General features: G+C 36.8%; 1 protein-coding gene across 2 annotated transcripts in view; it reads left to right on the forward strand.

The window, feature by feature from the left end:
* The window catches only part of FRG1 (FSHD region gene 1), a 30,473-nt gene that overhangs the window by 1,282 nt on the left and 11,791 nt on the right, over positions 1-17,400 (forward strand). For both annotated transcript variants that reach the window (XM_008572380.1, XM_008572381.1), the window contains exons 2-4: positions 1,091-1,161; positions 14,598-14,723; positions 15,539-15,596. In XM_008572380.1, coding sequence (XP_008570602.1) covers positions 1,091-1,161; positions 14,598-14,723; positions 15,539-15,596 — 255 coding nt within the window. The remainder of the gene's footprint in view (positions 1-1,090; positions 1,162-14,597; positions 14,724-15,538; positions 15,597-17,400) is intronic.

Raw genomic sequence — 17,400 nt, forward strand, 5'->3', positions numbered from 1 at the left:
GTGTATGTAGCACTTTCTATATGCCAAGAATTGTTTTACACCCTTTGCATATTAACTTTTTTTTTAATCACCCTTGGGGTTTTTTTTCATTATCGAGATGTAATTCATATACCATAAAATTCACCCTTTTAAAGTGTGCAATTCAGTACTTTTTAGTTTATTCACGAGGTTCACCGCTAATAGATAAACATTTTCATCACCCCAAAATGACCCCTTACCCATTAATCAGTCTCACACACCCCATTCTCCCCTCTTCCCACTCCCTGGCAACCTACTTTCTGTCCATACAGATTTACCTGTTCTGAATATTTCATATAAATGCAATCATACAATATGTGGCCCTTTGTGTCTGGCTTCTTTTTACTTAGCACAGCACTCTTGAAGTTCATCTGTGTTGTAGCACAAGTTGGTACTCGTTCCATTTTATGGATGAATAATATTTCACTGTATGGATATACACGTTTTGTTTATCCACTCATTAGTTGATGGGCATTTGGTTTGTTTCCATTTTTTGGCTATTATGAATAATGCTGCTATGAATATTCTTTTGTAAGTGTTTGTGTGGACATATATTTTCACTTGTCTTGGGTATACATACTTAGGAGTGGAATTGCTGGGTCATATGGTAACTCTGTGTGTAACTTTCTGAGGAATCCCAAACTATTTTCCAAAGAAGCTGCTGCTCCATTTTACATTCCCACCAGCAATGTGTGAAGGTACATATTAACTCTTAATTCCCACAGTAATCTTAAAAGTTGGGTTAAGTTATTATCCTCACTTTATAAGTGGGGAAACTGACTTACTGATTGAATACCTTTTCTAAAAATCACAGCTAAGAAGTGACAGAATCAAGATTTAAAACCAGGCAATCTGACTCTCCAGAGTCAGCTCTTAACTATAACACAGTATGTACAAGGCTAGAAGTAACTTCTCAATTCTTTAAGTAAGAGGGTACATCAGTGTAAATTATCATAAATTAATAATTTATAAATCAATGTACAGCTTAAAAGACTCTTTTAAGTGGCCATCTTCTGAATTTAATATACAAATCAATATATCTAAACTCATCTATATAAATTATCTCTTGTAGTAAGAAGAAAAAGAGCAAAGATAAGAAGAGAAAAAGAGAAGAGGATGAAGAAACCCAACTTGATATTGTTGGTGAGTCAGGTCAATACTTTATTCTTTTTTTAAGTTTTATTGAATCAAAATTGATTATACATATTTTGGGGGTTCAACATTGAGATATGTTGATCAAATCAATATTACTAGCATATATATTGTTATAAATCGTAATTATTCTTTATGCCCCTTGTCTAATTCCTCCTCATCCCCCTGTCCCTCCCCCCACCCCCCCTCTAATCACCTTAGATTTCTTCTCTCCCTCTGAAAGAATGATGGTTACTCTGTTGATTTGCTGCACAATGATCTGTCCAATGCTGAGAGGCGTGTTCAGGTCCCCCAATACCATCATAGAACAGATGTCTCTTCCGTCACTATGAAATGGGCTCTGTGGAAATAGACATCCTCCTCCTTTCTTCATCTCTGCTGGTGACTCTCCTTGTGTCAACTCACTCCAGTGGCTGGTGGACCATCTGTGTGGTGGTTGTGGCATCTAGCTGCCTTCACGGCAGCCATGGTTATTGTGGTGGCTGTGGTGGGCCACCCACATGGAGGAGATGTTTTTGGTCTGCTCGGTGGTGCTGGCACTGTGCCTGGTTGTGGAGAGTGTCAGATCCCCGGTTCCATGCCCCGGGTCCCCGAGTGGGTCCTGAGGTGCTGGCACAGTGTGCCTGGTTTTGGGAGGGGGGTCCAGTCCTCAGCTTCTTATCCTGGGTCCCTAGGCTTGCTCCAAGGTGCTGATGCAGTGTGCCTGGTTGTGGGAGGGGGTTTCGGTCCCCTTCTCCATGCCTCAGGTCTACAGCAGGCCCCAAGGTGCTGGCACGGTGTGCCTGGTTGTGGGAGGGGGGGTCTGGTCCCCTTCTGCATTCCCCAGGTCCCCAGGCAGGACTCGAGGAGCTGGTGAGGTGTGCCTGGTTGTGGGAGGGAGGTCCAGTCCCCTTCTCCATGCCCTGGGTCCCAGGGCAGGCCCCGAGGTGCTGGCACAGGGTGCCTGGTTGTGGGAGGGGGGTCTGGTCCTCTTCGCCATTCTGTGGGTCCCAGGGCAGGCCCCAAGGTGCTGGCATGGGTGCCTGGTTGTTGGAGGGGGGTCTAGGTCAATACTTTATTCCGAGAAAAGTTAACATTTGTTGAGATCCCATTTAAAATATTTTCTTAATTGGGAATTTATGACCTATTTATAGTTGTCTTAAAGTGCTCAAATGTTATTTACAGTTGTAAATTCCATTTATTTTTTAACACAGTAGATGCCATTGACACCTTTTCTTCATTATTAGAACAAAGCACAGGAGAAAAGAAACATAAATCTCATTTAATAGGCACCATCAGACTACTTAATAGCCAGAGATTCTGATACATAATTTTAAAGGCCTACTATAGACAAATATTATTTAAGAACATATATTTTACAAATTATTCTCTTTGAACATGTATGCATTTTAATTGTAGAAGTAGGTGATTTGTTTGTCTCTAAAGAAAGTACATTCACATTAAAAATAATTATTTTGGGGGCCGGCCCGGTGGCACACTGCTATAGTGCGCCGATTGGGAAGCGCGGTGGCGCTCCTGCCGAGGGTTCGGATCCCACATACAGACATGTTCCCGCTCACTGGCTGAGCGAGGGGCGGGAGCAACGCTGAGGGTTGCGATCCCGTGGCCGGTCCCGGTCCGGTACGGGCGCGACACTGAGGGTTGCGATCCGTTGCCGGTCACGAAAAAAGACAAAAAGGAAAAAAAAAATTTTTTTTTTAAATTTTAAAAAAATAATTATTTTGTAAACTGCGAAATGAATGAAAATCTTAATTAAACAGAATAGAACATCAAGGTAGCCTCTAAATGGCATCAGAAATAAACTGACCCAAACATACTTAACCAGCCTATTTTCCATTTAGTCTTTTTATCCTTTCCATACAATTATTTTCTCATTTAAAACTTGGCAAGTTACATTTTGAAACTTCGTAAATTACGGCTACTTTAAAAATATGTAAGAATATGTACAGACCGGTTCCCGCTCACTGGCTGAGCGAGGCACGGGAGCAACGCCAAGGGTTGCGATCCCGTTGCCGGTCCCCGGTCCGGTACGGGGGCAACACTGAGGGTTGCGATCCGTTGCCGGACACGGAAAAAGACAAAAAAAAAATAATAATAATAATTGATGAGATTTTTTTTGTAGACAATAACATCTTAATTTGCAAAAAAGAGACAGTTTGTGTCTTCCTTTCAGAAAGTTTGTTTTTTTCTTTCTTTTTTGTCTTAGTATACTTAATAGGACTTCTAGTATGATGTTAAGTAGAAGTGATGAGAAAGACTTCTTCCTGCCTAGAGGGGAAAGCTTTCAGTCTTTCACCGTAAGTGTGATGTTAGTTAAACATTTTTATTTGATATACATTATTAGCTTAAGAAGATCCTTCTATTCCCAAAACTGTCAAAAAAAAAAAAAAAATATGTAAGAATATGGAATGGTATAAAGCTAATGTTCTGGAAAATCTCTCATTTTTTGAAGTAGCAAATCAACAATTCTAAAATTAGGGTAAATATCTTGGATAGATATGTAGCTGTGGGATTGCTTTGTCAAAGGACAGCTGAATATTTAACTATGTAAAAAACTGCCAAAAATTCTAAAGAGATTGTACCATTTTACCCTCCCACCAAGAATGAACTAAAGTTTCGGTTGCTTCACATCCCTGCCATCAGTTCATGATCAGTTCATGGTGTTATCTGTTTTTTCTACCAGTCTGTGATTTGCGTTTTCATTTTCTTAATGGTGTTTTGTTTTGGATGAGCAGAAATCTTTAGTGAAAAATGAAACAAAGCCCAGCCTGTTTTATTTTCTTTGATGGTTACCAGCTTATCTCTCTGATCCAAGAGAGCTTAGCTTATCCCAAGGTCACAAAGATATTCTTCTACATTTTCTTTTAGAGGCATCACAGTTTAATTTTTTACATTAGATCTATCATCCATCTCAAATTCATTTTTAGCATGGTGTGAGAGAGGTGTAAAAGCTCTTTTTTTTTTTTTCATATTGATGTCCAGTTGTTCCAGCACCGCTGTTGAATAGACTTTCTTTTCCCCATTAAACTATTTTGATATCTTTGTCAAAAATTAATTGACTCTTTTTGTATTGATCTATTTCTGGATTCTGTCTGTTCCTTTGATATAGTTGTCTTTTGCTCTATTGATATATTTGTCTTGATTACTGTAACTTCAGAAAGTATTGAGATCAGGTAGTGTGAGTCCTCCAACTTTGCACTTTTTTCAAGATGAACGATTCTAGGTCTTTTAAGTTTCCATATAAATTTTAGAATCAATTTACTAATTTCTACAATAAAGCCTATTTCTGGGGGAATTGTATTGAATCTAGATCATTCAACCTCTTAATAATATTGAGGAAAATCAATTTCTGAGGAAAATCAACATCTTAACAATACTGAGTCTCAATAATTTGTGATTTTCAGTATAACTGTCTTGCATGTCTTTTTAAAATTTATTCTTAAGTATTTTATAATTTTCCATTATTGTAGATAGAATTTTTAAATTTTATTTTCCAATGTTTGCTGTCAGCATATATACAGTTGATTTTTGTATGTTGACCTTGTAATCTGAGACATTGTTAAATTTACTTATTATTTCTAGTATTTTTGTTTTGTTATAAAGAAAACTAAGAAATCTGCAGTCGTGTTTCCTATGTCTATAGTTTTACTTCTTCCTTTCCAATCTTTGTGTCTTTTATTTCTTTTTATTGCTTTACCATACTAGCCAGGACTGCTATAATAGTTGAATAGAAATGATAAGAATAAACATATTTGCCTCATTCATTCCCAATCTTAGACAGAAAGCTTTTAGTCGTCCACCATACAGTATGGTATCAGCTGTAGGGTATTCATAGATACATTTTATCAAAATGAGGACTTTTCCTTTTAAACTTAGTTTCCTGGGAGTTTTAATTGTAAGTTGTTTAATTCTGCCAAATGCTTTTTTCTGCCTCTGTTGAGATGATTATATGACTTTCTTCATTTATTCTGCCAATGAATTGCTTTGGTTTTATTTTCAACTCTTAAACCAACTTCAGATTCCTAAAAAAAAAACCCTACTTGGTTATGACCTGTTGTCCTTTGGCACATTGCTGGATTTGATTTCTAATTTTTTTCCCAAGGATTTCTACATCTGTGTTGATAAGAAATTTTGGATTTTTGTTTCCTTTTCTGGTAATGTTTTTATTTGGTTTTGGTATCAAGGTAATATTGGTCTCATAAAATGAACTGTGAAGTTCTCTCCCCGCCCTTATTTTTGGACACAGCTGTGTAAAATCAACATTATTCCTCTTTAAATGTTTGATAGAATTAACCACTGAAGTAATCTGGCCCTAGAGGGTTTTGTTTTATTTAGTTTTGTTTTTTGTGGATAAATTTTTAACTTTGAATTAAATTTCTTTAATAGATATTTTCAGATTTTCTATTGTGTTGCTTTTGGTAATTTGTATCTTTTAAGAAAATTTTTACTTCATATAAGTTGAATTTATTTGCATATAATTGTATAATTGTTCAAGATATTCCCTTATCTTTGTAATATCTGTAGAATATGTATTATGATCTCTTCATTCATTCCTCATATTGGCCATTTATGCTTTTGCTTTTTTTTTTTTCTCAGATCAGTCAGTCTAGCTGGAGGTTTACTAATTTGTTGATCTTTATAAGATTCATCTTTTACTATCATTTATTTTCTCTACTGTTTGTTCATTTTCTATTTCATTTATTTCTGGTCTTTATTATTTCCTTCCTACTTATGGTTTACTTTGCTCTTTTTTATAGCTCCTTAAGGTGGGAGTTTAGAATCCCTTCATACCCCTTTAGCTACATCCCACAAATTTTGACGTTTTCATTTTCATTCAGTTCAAAATATTCTCTAATTTTCCTTGTGATTTTTTCTTTGACCAATGGGTTATTTAAAAATGCAGTGTTTAATTTCTGCTATTTAGAGATATTGTTGATATCTCATTGTTGCCGGTGTCTAATTCATTTGTAGTATAGTAAGAAAACATACTTACTTGGTGAATTTCCATGTACACTTGAAAAGAATGTGTATTCTGCAGGTGCTGGTTCAGTATTCTCTGAATGTCAGTTATATTAATTGGTGGATGGAGTAGATGTTCAAATCTTCTCTGTCCTTACTGATTTTTGATCAGTTCTACAGTTTACTGAGAGAGTTGTGTTAAAATCTCCAACTATAATTCTGTATTTGTTTTTGCTTAAAGTATTTTGAAACTCTCTTATAAGGTGCATACACATTTAGGATTGTTAGATCTTCCTGAAGAATTCAACCTTTTATTTTAATAAAATGTCCATTTTATATCTGATAATATTCCTTGTCTTGACATGTAGTTAAATTATTTGAAGATCTTTTTGCTTCTGTTAAGCTTGGTTTTTGTTTGTTTTTTGTTCTTAATTTTGTTCAGGGGTGTGGTTTTAAATGTTTGATAGAATTAACCAGTGAATTTTGTAATTCAATGGTTAATTCAGGAATTTTGTTCAGGGGCTGTTTGGTTTGGCCTTTAGACTTAGACTGTGGCTTTTATTCTAGGAAGTGGGTCTCATGGGGCCTCAACCAAATGCTCAAGGTGATGTCTCTCCAGTCTAGCATGGCCTAAATTCATGTGACCTCTGGTATCTCCAGTCAGCTCTCAGCAGCAGCAGCCACTCTGCTGTACTTTGTGAAGTCCGCTCAGCACATACACAGGCCAGACCTTAGGCAAAGACCTGCAGAGAACCTTCGCATATTCTTTCGGACCCCCAACTTCTGTGTAGTTCTCTCTTCTCCGGTACCTCGCTCTGGAAATTCTGGTCACTTCAGGTCTCAGTTCGGTGAGATTGCCTCTTTCTTCTGGGGCTTCACCTCCCTGCCCTGTGGTCAAGAAACTGCCATTAGAGGTGGAAAACCAAAGCCAATGCGAGGTTTACTCGCCAGCTGTGTTTCTCTTTTCTCAGAGATTGCAGTCCTACTCTTCCTGTGTTCCAGTACCTGAAAACAGTTTTCTCAGAGTTTTCTCAGATATTCTGTCCAGTTTCTTAGTTGTGCATGGTAGGAGGGCAAGTCCAGAACCAGTTTTTCTATCTTTGCTGGAAGAGGAAGTCTTTCTGTGTCTCTCTTTGTCCTCCCACCTTCTTTTACATTATGGATTTTCCAAGCTCAATATGTAAGTAAGCATATGCCTGTTTTTGAAGAAAAAGAAAAAAGCTTTTTAATTTTTTAAAGCTGAGTTCTGTTGGTTCCACACAGGATCTGAAGGGAAGACGTAAAGCCAGAGTGGATTGCTAAATAGGATGAAAGAAATACTGCCTTTCACATGCAGAATATTAAGTCGGGCAGTAATAAATAAGAGCATCTCTGTAAGGAGATGGTTTCAGTGAGCTCTGCTAGATTTGGAAGTAACTAAACTTGTAATAGCATAGTTTGTGAAACTCCTAGATACTTTGTTTTCCCTGGAACAAAAGCCAAGTAAGCTCTGGGTAAGCAGAAGCTCTGTGAAGAGTACTTAGGCTACAGTGTGATTGGGGAAGAAAATTCCATTTCCAAAGCTAAGATATATGGTCCCTTTGTGCCAAGTGCATAATGATGATAGAGATATAAGGGGACCCTTCAGTTGGAGGCACATGGTCAGTCAGAAAGTGAGGTAAACTGTCACACAATCTCTCAGCTGTATCACTGCCTCAGGGATTGATAGATGCGTGGGCGTCAACAGGAGGCTGTGAGCAGCTCTGGGGAGTAGATTAACCACGAAGAGAGGCCTCTCAAAATATACGTCCCTCCTCAGCCGTTAGTATCTGCAGTAGCCTTGATACTGGAAAGAGTTGATACCATGACAGTATTTAATCAGCTGCAGTGACTTTTATACGTGGCCATTCATCCATTTGATATTTAGAAAGAATGTATTACAGTACCTCCTTCTCTGTGCCAGATGGCCTTAAACAAGGTAGATCTGGTCCCCACCCTCACAGACCATATTTTCTAAATAGTTAAATAAAAATCTGTGATGTGTGACAAGCATTGTTATGTGTTGTGAGACTACACAGCAGGAACATCTAACAGTCTGTGTAAGGTTCAAAAGGATATAACTTTAACCATGTCTCTATATTTTGTCTTTAAAAATAGCAAATAATGTTTTAGGATAGATTCTCAGATTCAGCTTAGGTGTCTGCCACATATAAACATAGCTTGAGCTGACTTAGAGAAAGGCAACTTCAGTTTCCACTATTCTCAGTGTCCATTATTTTTTTTTTTTTTTTTTTTTTTTTTTACAGCCAAAACCCTTGGGGGTGATACTGGCAAGAATTGTGTTGTATTACTCTAGTCATTAAGCATGTTAAGTGTATGAGACTTCTTAGCTTTGATTGTGAGCCACTTGCAGAAAATAGTCAAAATAGCTCACATTTAATTCTTAATGATACAATGTTTAGCCTTCTCACTCTATGAAATCTCAGGAGAAAAAAACTGGCATCTGCTCAAGGTAAGATCTTTATCAGTTCAAAGTTTTATAAATAATGTTATTTTATCATTTTCTTATGTGGCAGAGAGTGAAAATTTTGAAAAACTTGTCTGCCAGAAAAAACTTCATCTGCAAACCACCAATGACATATTATATTAAGATTACTTTATTTACTATTAAGTGTACTAAATAATTAACTGTGGCACTCTTAAAAAAGATTTTCTGATCACAGTCTGTTTATAATGATTCTGATAAATGCAGTATTCCTTTTACTGAACAATTATAGCTTAAGTATTAATAACTCAAATTATCTTCTAATTCTCTCACTAAATTATTTTTATTGCTTTCTAGTAGTATGTAGCTAAAATTTCAATTGCTTCTCTCCATTCGTTTTTTTGTGTGTGGTAAAGTATACATTAAAAATTTGCCATTCTAGCCATTTTTAGGTGTGCAGTTCAGTGGCATTGAAATACATTCACAATGTTGTACAATCAAAAACCCCATCTATCTTCAGAACTCTTCATCTTGCAAAACTGAAACTTTGTCCCCATTAAACATTGTTCCCCATTTCTCCCTCTCCCCAGCCCCTGATAGCCACCATTGTACTTTCTGTCTCTGTGAATTTGACTAAGTACCTCATGTGAGTAGAATCATACAGTTCTTTGTGACTGGCTTATTTTACTTAGTATGATGTCTTCAAGTTTCATCCATGTTGTAGCATGTGTCAGGATTTCCTTCCTTGTATGGCTGAATAATTTTTCATTGTATGTATGTACCACATTTTGTTTATTCATTCATCTGTCAGTGGACACTTGGGTTGCCTCCACCTTTTTGGCTATAATGAATAATGCTGTTGTGAACATTATATCTCTTCAAGGCCCTGTTTTCAGTTCTTTGGGATATATACCCAGAAGTGGAATTTGTGGATCATGTGGTAATTCTATTTTTGATTTTTTGAGTATCCAACATACTGTTTTTCACAGCAGCTGCAGCATTTTACATTCCCAACATCAGTGCACAGGGTTTTAATTTCTCCACATCCTTGCCAACACTTGTTTTTTTGCTAGTAGCCATCCAAATGTGTGTGAAGTGGTGTCTCGTTATGGTTTTGATTTGCGTATCCCCAGTGTGATGTTGACCATCTTTTCATGTGCTTATTGACCATTTGTATGTCTGCTTTGGAAAAATGTCTATTCCAAGTCCATTGCTCATTTTTTAATTGTGTTGTAATTCTGGATATTAGCTTCTTATCATACATGTGATTTTCAAATAATTTCTCCATTCTTTGGGTTGCCTTTTTTTCTGTTGATAATGGTCTTTGATGCACAAAAGTTTTTAATTTTGAAGTCCAATTTTTTCTTTTATTGCTTGTGTCTTTGATGTCATATGCAAGAAATCATTGCCAAATCCAATATCATGAAGACTTGCCACTATGCTTTCTTCTAAGAGTTTTAATGTTTTAGCTCTTACATTTATGTCTTTGATCCATTTTAAGTTAATTTTTGTATTTGGTGTTAAGTAAGGGTCCAACTTCATTTAAGGTAAAATTTTACTAATTATTTAAAATTAGTTATGAAAAGCCTGAACTGTTTAGCTGAATAGGAAATTTTGCGCAGTGTGATTAACTCCATTTTTAAAAACTTATTATGGAAATTTTCAAACTAATATATAGGTAGATAAAATAATATAATGAATCCCCCATATACCCATACCCCCAGCATTAGAAATTATCAATATTCTCTAGTCTTGATTCATTTACACACACCTACATGTATCTTTTCCTGGGGAATTTTAAAGTAAATCACAGATATTATGGCATTTAATGCATAAATAGTTAAAATGTGCACTTTTTATAAGGCCAGTATCTCTCTCCTTCCCTCTGTTTTGTTCTTTATATTTAAACATAACATTATCACATTATAAGACCTTATAAAATTAACAAGAACTCCTTAATGTCCTCTAATATCCAGTTAATGATTGACTCATTCTACTCTAGCTAAAGTACAATTCAGGGGAAGATTTGAGGCCATTTTTTTGTCCGATTAAAATATAAACTTTTGATAATAGCTCTTTAACAGGTGTTAGGTGATATCTCCTTATGGTTTTAATTTGTATTCCTCTGATGATTAGTGATGTCGAACATTTTTTTTTTTCCTGTATCTCCTGGTCACTTGTATGTCTTCCTTTGGGAAATGTCTATTCGGTTCCTTTGTCCATTTTTTGATAAGGTTATTTGTTTTCTTACTGAGCTGAGTTTGAGTTCCTTGTATATTTTGGATATTAACCCCTTATCTGATGTATGTTTGCAAATATTTTCTCTTGTTAAGTAGGTAACTCTGTTGATTGTTTCTTTAGCTGTGCAGAAGCTTTAGTTTGATGCAATCCCATTTGTCTATTTGCACTTTTATTGCCTGTGTTTTGGGGGACATATCCGAATAAATCTTTGCCCAGACCAAAGTCATTGAGCTTCTCCCCTGTTTTCATCTAGTAATTATATGACTTCAGATCTTAAGTCATTAATCAATTTTGACTTGATTTTTATATTTATATATATATATATATATATATATATAATGAGTTGATGGTTTAATTTCATTCTTCTGCATGTGGATATCAAGTTGTTCCAACACCACTTATTGAAGAGCCTGTCCTTTCCCCATTCTGTGTTCTTGGCAGTGCTGTCAAAAATTGATTGACTGTAGATGAGGGGATTTACTTCTGGGCTCTCTATTCTCTTCCATTAGTCTATGTGTTTGTTTTTATGCCAGTAACATGCTGGGGTTTTTTGAGGTTTTTTAAAATTTTATTTTATTTTGTCAATATACAATGTGGTTGATTATTGTGGCCCATCACCGAAACCTCCCTCCTTCCTCCCTCTGCCCCCTCCCTACCAACAGTGTCCTTTCTGTTTACTTGTTGTATCAACTTCAAAGAATTGTAATTGTTATTATCAAAAAGACTAATTATAACAAGTCTTGGCAAGGCTGTGGAGAAAAGGGAACCCTCGCACACTGTTATTGGAAGTGTAAATTAGTATAGCCATTATGGAAAACAGTGTTAGGGCTCCTCAATGAATTAAAAATTGAACTACCGCATGATCCATCAATCCCACTTCTGGGTATATAACCAAAGGAAAAGAAATCAGTATTTCGAAGAGATATCTCCACTTCCATGTTCATTGAGACATTATTCACAATAGCCAAAATATGGAATCAACCTAAGTGTTCATCAGTGGATGAGTGGATAAAGAAAATATAGTATATACATGCAATAAAATACTATTCAGCCTTAAAAAAAGAAAGAAATCCTGTCATTGCAACAACATGGATGAACCTGGAGGATATTATGTTAAGTGAAGCAAGCCAGGCACAGAAAGACAACCACAGCATGATCTCACTTATGTGTGGAATCTAAAAGAGTTGAACTCGCGGAGGTAGAGAGTAGAATGGTGGTTACCAGGAACTGGGTGAAGGGGCAGTGGAGAGGTGTTAGTAAAAGAATAAAAAATTACAGTTAGATAAGAGTAATAAGTTTTAAGAGATCTATTGTACAACGTGGTGATTACAGTTAATAACAATGTGTTACAATCTCGAAAGTTGCTGAGAGTAGATTTTTGTGCTCCTACCGCAAGAAATAAGTATGTGAGGTAATGCATGTGTTACTTAGCTTGATTTAGTCATTCCGCAATGTATATGTACTTCAAAACATTGTACACAGTAAATAAAATATAAACACAGAAAAAAAATAAAAATAAAATATAAACTTTTGCAGTGGCTGCTTACGTAATTGAGCCCTCAAATTGCACATTTCTGTTGGTGAATTAAACATTAGTGCACATAGATTCTGCTCATTTTGCTTCTAATCAGTCATAGTTAAGACTGCTGTACTGGAAAGTCTTTCTGTAGGAGTATGTAAGAAACAGGTTATAATAGACATTGCCTCTAGAAAGCAGGCATGGATGGATGAGTGGGGTCTAGAATGAGGGAGACCATTTCTCTGTATATCATTTTGAACCTTCAAATCTATTGCTATTTTATATCTTTAAAAAAAACTAATCTTGGCTTCCAGTCAAGATGGCAGAATAGGCAGTCCCCAGCATCACTCTCTCCCACAAATCAACCAATTTCCAGCTGTTAAAAAACAACAACAGCCAAGCTGAGGCCTCTAGAGCTCAGAGGAAGAGGAAGAGAGACCTACAGAGTGCATGAAGGCAGGAGAAGCCACGAAGAGAGGAAGAAGGGACTGCTCCCACCATTTCAAGCCCTGGCTGCTTCAAGGTTGGAGCTGGTGAACGCACAGAGCAGGAGCTGGCAAAAGCCGCAGCTGTGCCCTTCAGATGAAGTTGCTTGGAGGCGGCAGGGGAGAAGAGGGTCTTGGTGGCCCCCAGGACAGCAAGGCTACTAATAAGGTTCCTGTGGACTGACATAGAGGCAAGGAGCCACAACAACTGAAAAAAGGAGCCACTCAGAGGCCAGTGAGTCATCACAAGGGATGGCGCACAGCCCATCCCATGGGAAGTGTTTGGAGCACAGGCAGTGGGGGAGACAGGCCCACCAGGAGAACAGTGGGGCACAGCGAGGACAGCTGATCTGCCCCCCAATCAGCGTAGGACCACAAAGTGGAGATGAGTCAGGAATACAGAACTGTAGGGGTGCAGTTTGCTGAAAAGACCCAGGCCCAGACCAGAGTTTCTACACAACCCAGGTGTGCCAGAATTCACAAAACCCAGAAGTACCTATGAAGTCAACCATTAAAACCTGAGCTGCACAAAAAGCCTTCCCCAGGGAATCAGCAGCTAAGCAGCAGTTTAGCTCGACCACAGAGCTCAAATACTGGTCCCCACAGGAAGTTCCCCCATTTTAAAAGTAAGCAAATGACAACAAATAAGTTCCAGTGCAGAGTTTAATTGGTGGGAACAGCAAATAATCTAACACAGAACAGAAAGAAAAAATAAAATACCCACAGACAAGACACAAAGTTTGATACTAACTAGTAAAGGTCTCACATCACCAAAGAACACCTATAAAACCTAGAAGACTGGAAGTCCCCTGGGCTACCAAGCCAGGGAGAGTGGAGGGCTGGGGTCCTCAGCCATGTCCCCCAACACCCTCAACCAGTCCCAAGAGTGGGGAGCTGAGGGCCTCAGCCACGCTTCCCCCACACACACAACCAGCCCAGCAACAACCACCGAGCCGGGGCAGTGGGGTGCCTCGGGCCAGGGCCATGACCCCCCAGCACCCACAACCAGCCCAGCAATGACCACCGAGCCACTGTAGGAAGCACCCTGGGCTCTCCCAAGCTGGGGCGTTGGGGGCCAAGGGCCTTAGCTATGCCCCCCAATACTCGCAACCAGCCCAGCAGTGACCACTGAGCCACCGCAAGACGTGCCCCAGGCTCCCAAGCTGGGGTGGTTGGGGGTGAGGGCTTCAGCCACACCCCTCTGACATCTGTACCCAGCCCAGTAATGACCAAGCCACCACTGGAAGCCCCCTGGTCTCTCCTGCAGGAATGAGGAGTTGTCACAGGCCTCAACCCTGCCCCTCCTCCTTCTTCCTCCCACCCTATTTCCTTCCGATTTCCCCTCTCGCCCTCCCCCCAACTGCTCTGCAACATCATAGAATGTAAAAATAATAATAATGATATTAATAAATAAATAAACTTCAAAATATAAATAATAAAAATACCTAATCTTGACTGCGGCAGTAGGCACATGAATCTACACACATACATGGAAATGAATGCATGTAATAAAACTGGTGATATCTGAATAAATAAGGTTCATGGATTATATCAATGTCAGTTTCTTAATTTTGACATTGTATGATAATTATGCAAGACATTGCCATTGGGAGAAAGTGAATAAAAGGTATATGAGATCTTTCTATATTATTTCTTACAACTGCAACATAAAAACTTTTTTAAAATAAGTTATAATAAGAAAAAGGAACCTTGTGTCAAATCTAAAAAATAAAGTTTAAATATTGATTTTATTTTTTAGGAATCTGGTGGACAGTAACAAACTTTGGTGAAATTTCAGGAACCATAGCCATTGAAATGGATAAAGGAACCTATATACATGCACTTGACAATGGTCTTTTTACACTGGGAGCTCCACATAAAGAAGGTTTGTATCTGGTAGAAACAATGGAAGGGAAAAGGCTACTTAAAGTGTATCTTTTATGACATTCATTTACTTAGGCCAGATTCTAACTAGTCTCAAGCATATTCCAGAGGAATGCAGCTATTGCATTTAGCACTTCCATTATTTTCCTTCCTCAGTATTAACCAACTATTGGCAGTATTATACCAACTTCCTCAGTATTATACCAACTCTTGCTGGTATAAGCATTGGAAACATTCTATATAGTTCCAGAAGAGTATCTGTGGTAATCAATAACAACATAAATAATTGAAATAGTAAGTGGAAAGGAAAAAGAAAACCTAGTTGAGTCAGAGGTCTGAATTTGCTTCTCCTTCAGACCTTTGCCAAAACTAATCTGGGTCTGCTTAACACTCTCACTCTCTTTAGCCCATCAGAGTAAGCATTAATGAGGTGTGAAGTTTTTAGAAGGTAAAAAGCAGTATCATTTGGTCGGAATGGCCAACCATTGAGTAAATGAAAGCATTTAGTTTTCATTTGTTTTTGTTTTTTTTTGTTTATGTACTGTATCTTAAAACACAAGGAGAAAATATTTTGGAATTGACTAAATAAGCATCATGCCAATCTGTTTTATTAAGTATATAGAACTAGCACTGTAGTTATAAGAAGATAAAATAGATTTTGATACTATGGATACTGTATTGTTATAATTATGTCATATTTATTCTTGACATTTCATTTTAAAATTAAAAAGCTACATTTTTAAAGCAAAAGAATATCTTTACATGTATATTTATAGCAAATGCCAAATTTATTTTTAAATGTTTTTTCTCCTGTAGTTGATGAGGGCCCTAGTCCTCCAGAGCAGTTTACTGCTGTCAAATTGTCTGATTCCAGGTAAGCTTGAGTTGAACTATAATTAGTAACCTTTTATTTTTTTAATATAATTTTGTTCATTAAAAAATTCCAATATCTAGTTAACTTAAGCCCACAGGGTAATTTTGATTTAAAAACAAAATGATTTTTTGAAAAGTAGATTTTGTGACATTTCAAAAATATGTTATTTATCTAACCAGTAAATATTTAGGTATTATTAAATTAGATTTGTAATAATTGTGGTTTTAGAAGAGAAGTAAAGCTCCAGATATAAAGTATACACTATGATTTTTATCACTGTACAATACAAGGCTGCAAATAATGTGTAAGTTAAAAAAAATGAAGATTAATAATGTCATAAGCCAAATAAAATGGTAAGAAAAAACTTGGTTCAGTGTTCCAGTGATACGGAAATTCACAGGTCAAAAGTCAAAGACAAACAAGAGGATAAAGGAACAGAATATTGTTAAAACCAGCAGAGAATGTTGCATAGTCATAAAGACCAAAAGAATATTTTGCTTACTAATTTTACAATCGTTTTGTAAGTTGACCTTTTTTATTCTCACAGTGCAGAAGTACAGATAACACTTTGAGTAGCAGATATAGAAATTGAATTTCAGAATACTAGTAATTGCCTACATCAACATGATAATTTGTATATTATCATTAATCTGTAAATGAGTATAAAGTCAGTTCTACCATCACTGGAGATCAATAAGGTAAAAAATAGAAATCATAATTTTTTTTTTTTAAAATCACATCAAGTAGAGTCTTTAGGTTTTTCATGTCATCTGCAAATAGGGACAATTTGACATACTCTTTTCCAATTTGGATGACCTTTATTTCTTTCTCTTGCCTGAGCTCTTTGACTAGTACTTCCAATACTGTGTTAAATAGGAGTGGTGAGAGAGGGCATGCTTGTCTTTTTCCTGTTCTTCAGGATAATATTGGCAGTGGGTTTGTCATATGTGGCTTTTATAGTGTTGAGATACTTTCCTTCTATACCTAATTTGTTGAGAATCTTTATCAGGAAGGGATGTTGAATTTTGTCAAATGCTTTCTCTGCATCTAATGAGATGATCATATAGGTTTTGTCCTTGATGTTGTTGATGTGGTGTATCATATTTATTGACTTGCATATGTTGACTTGCATCCCTGGGATGAATCCCACTTTATCATGGTGCATAATCTTTTTTGATGTGCTGCTGTATTCTGTTTGCTAATGTATTTTTGATATTTATGTCTGTGTTTATCAAGGATATTGGCCTGTAGTTTTCTTTTTTTGTTGTATTTTTGTCTAGTTTGGTATCAGGGTGATGCTGGCCTCATAGAATGTGTTTGGGAGGGTGGCTTCTATTTCAATTTTTTGGAATAGTTTGAAAAGAATTGTATTTAATTCCTCTTCAAAGATTTGGTAGAATTTAGCAGCGAAGCTATTCGGTCCCGGGCTTTTCTTTGTTGGGAGACTACGGATTACTGCTTCAGTCTCATTGCTTGTTATTGATCTGTTCAGGTTTTCTGTTTCTTCTTGGTTCAGTCTCAGTAGTTTGTATGTGTCCAGAAATTCATCCAGGTTTTCGTCTAGGTTTTCAGATTTGTTGGTGTATAGTTACTTATAATAGTCTTTAATGATTCTTTGTATTTCTGTGGTATCAGTTGTAATGTCTCCTTTTTCATTTCTGATTTTTGTTATTTGGATCTTCTGTCTTCTTTTTTTAGTTAGCCTAGCTAATGATTTGTCTGTTTTGTTTATCTTCTCAGAAAAACAACATTTCATTTGGTTGATCTTTTGTATCTTTTTTTGGCCTCTATGTCACTTAATCCT

Source organism: Galeopterus variegatus, unplaced genomic scaffold, assembly GCF_000696425.1.
Source record: "Galeopterus variegatus unplaced genomic scaffold, G_variegatus-3.0.2 Scaffold778, whole genome shotgun sequence".
NCBI classification, from domain to species: Eukaryota; Metazoa; Chordata; class Mammalia; order Dermoptera; family Cynocephalidae; genus Galeopterus; species Galeopterus variegatus.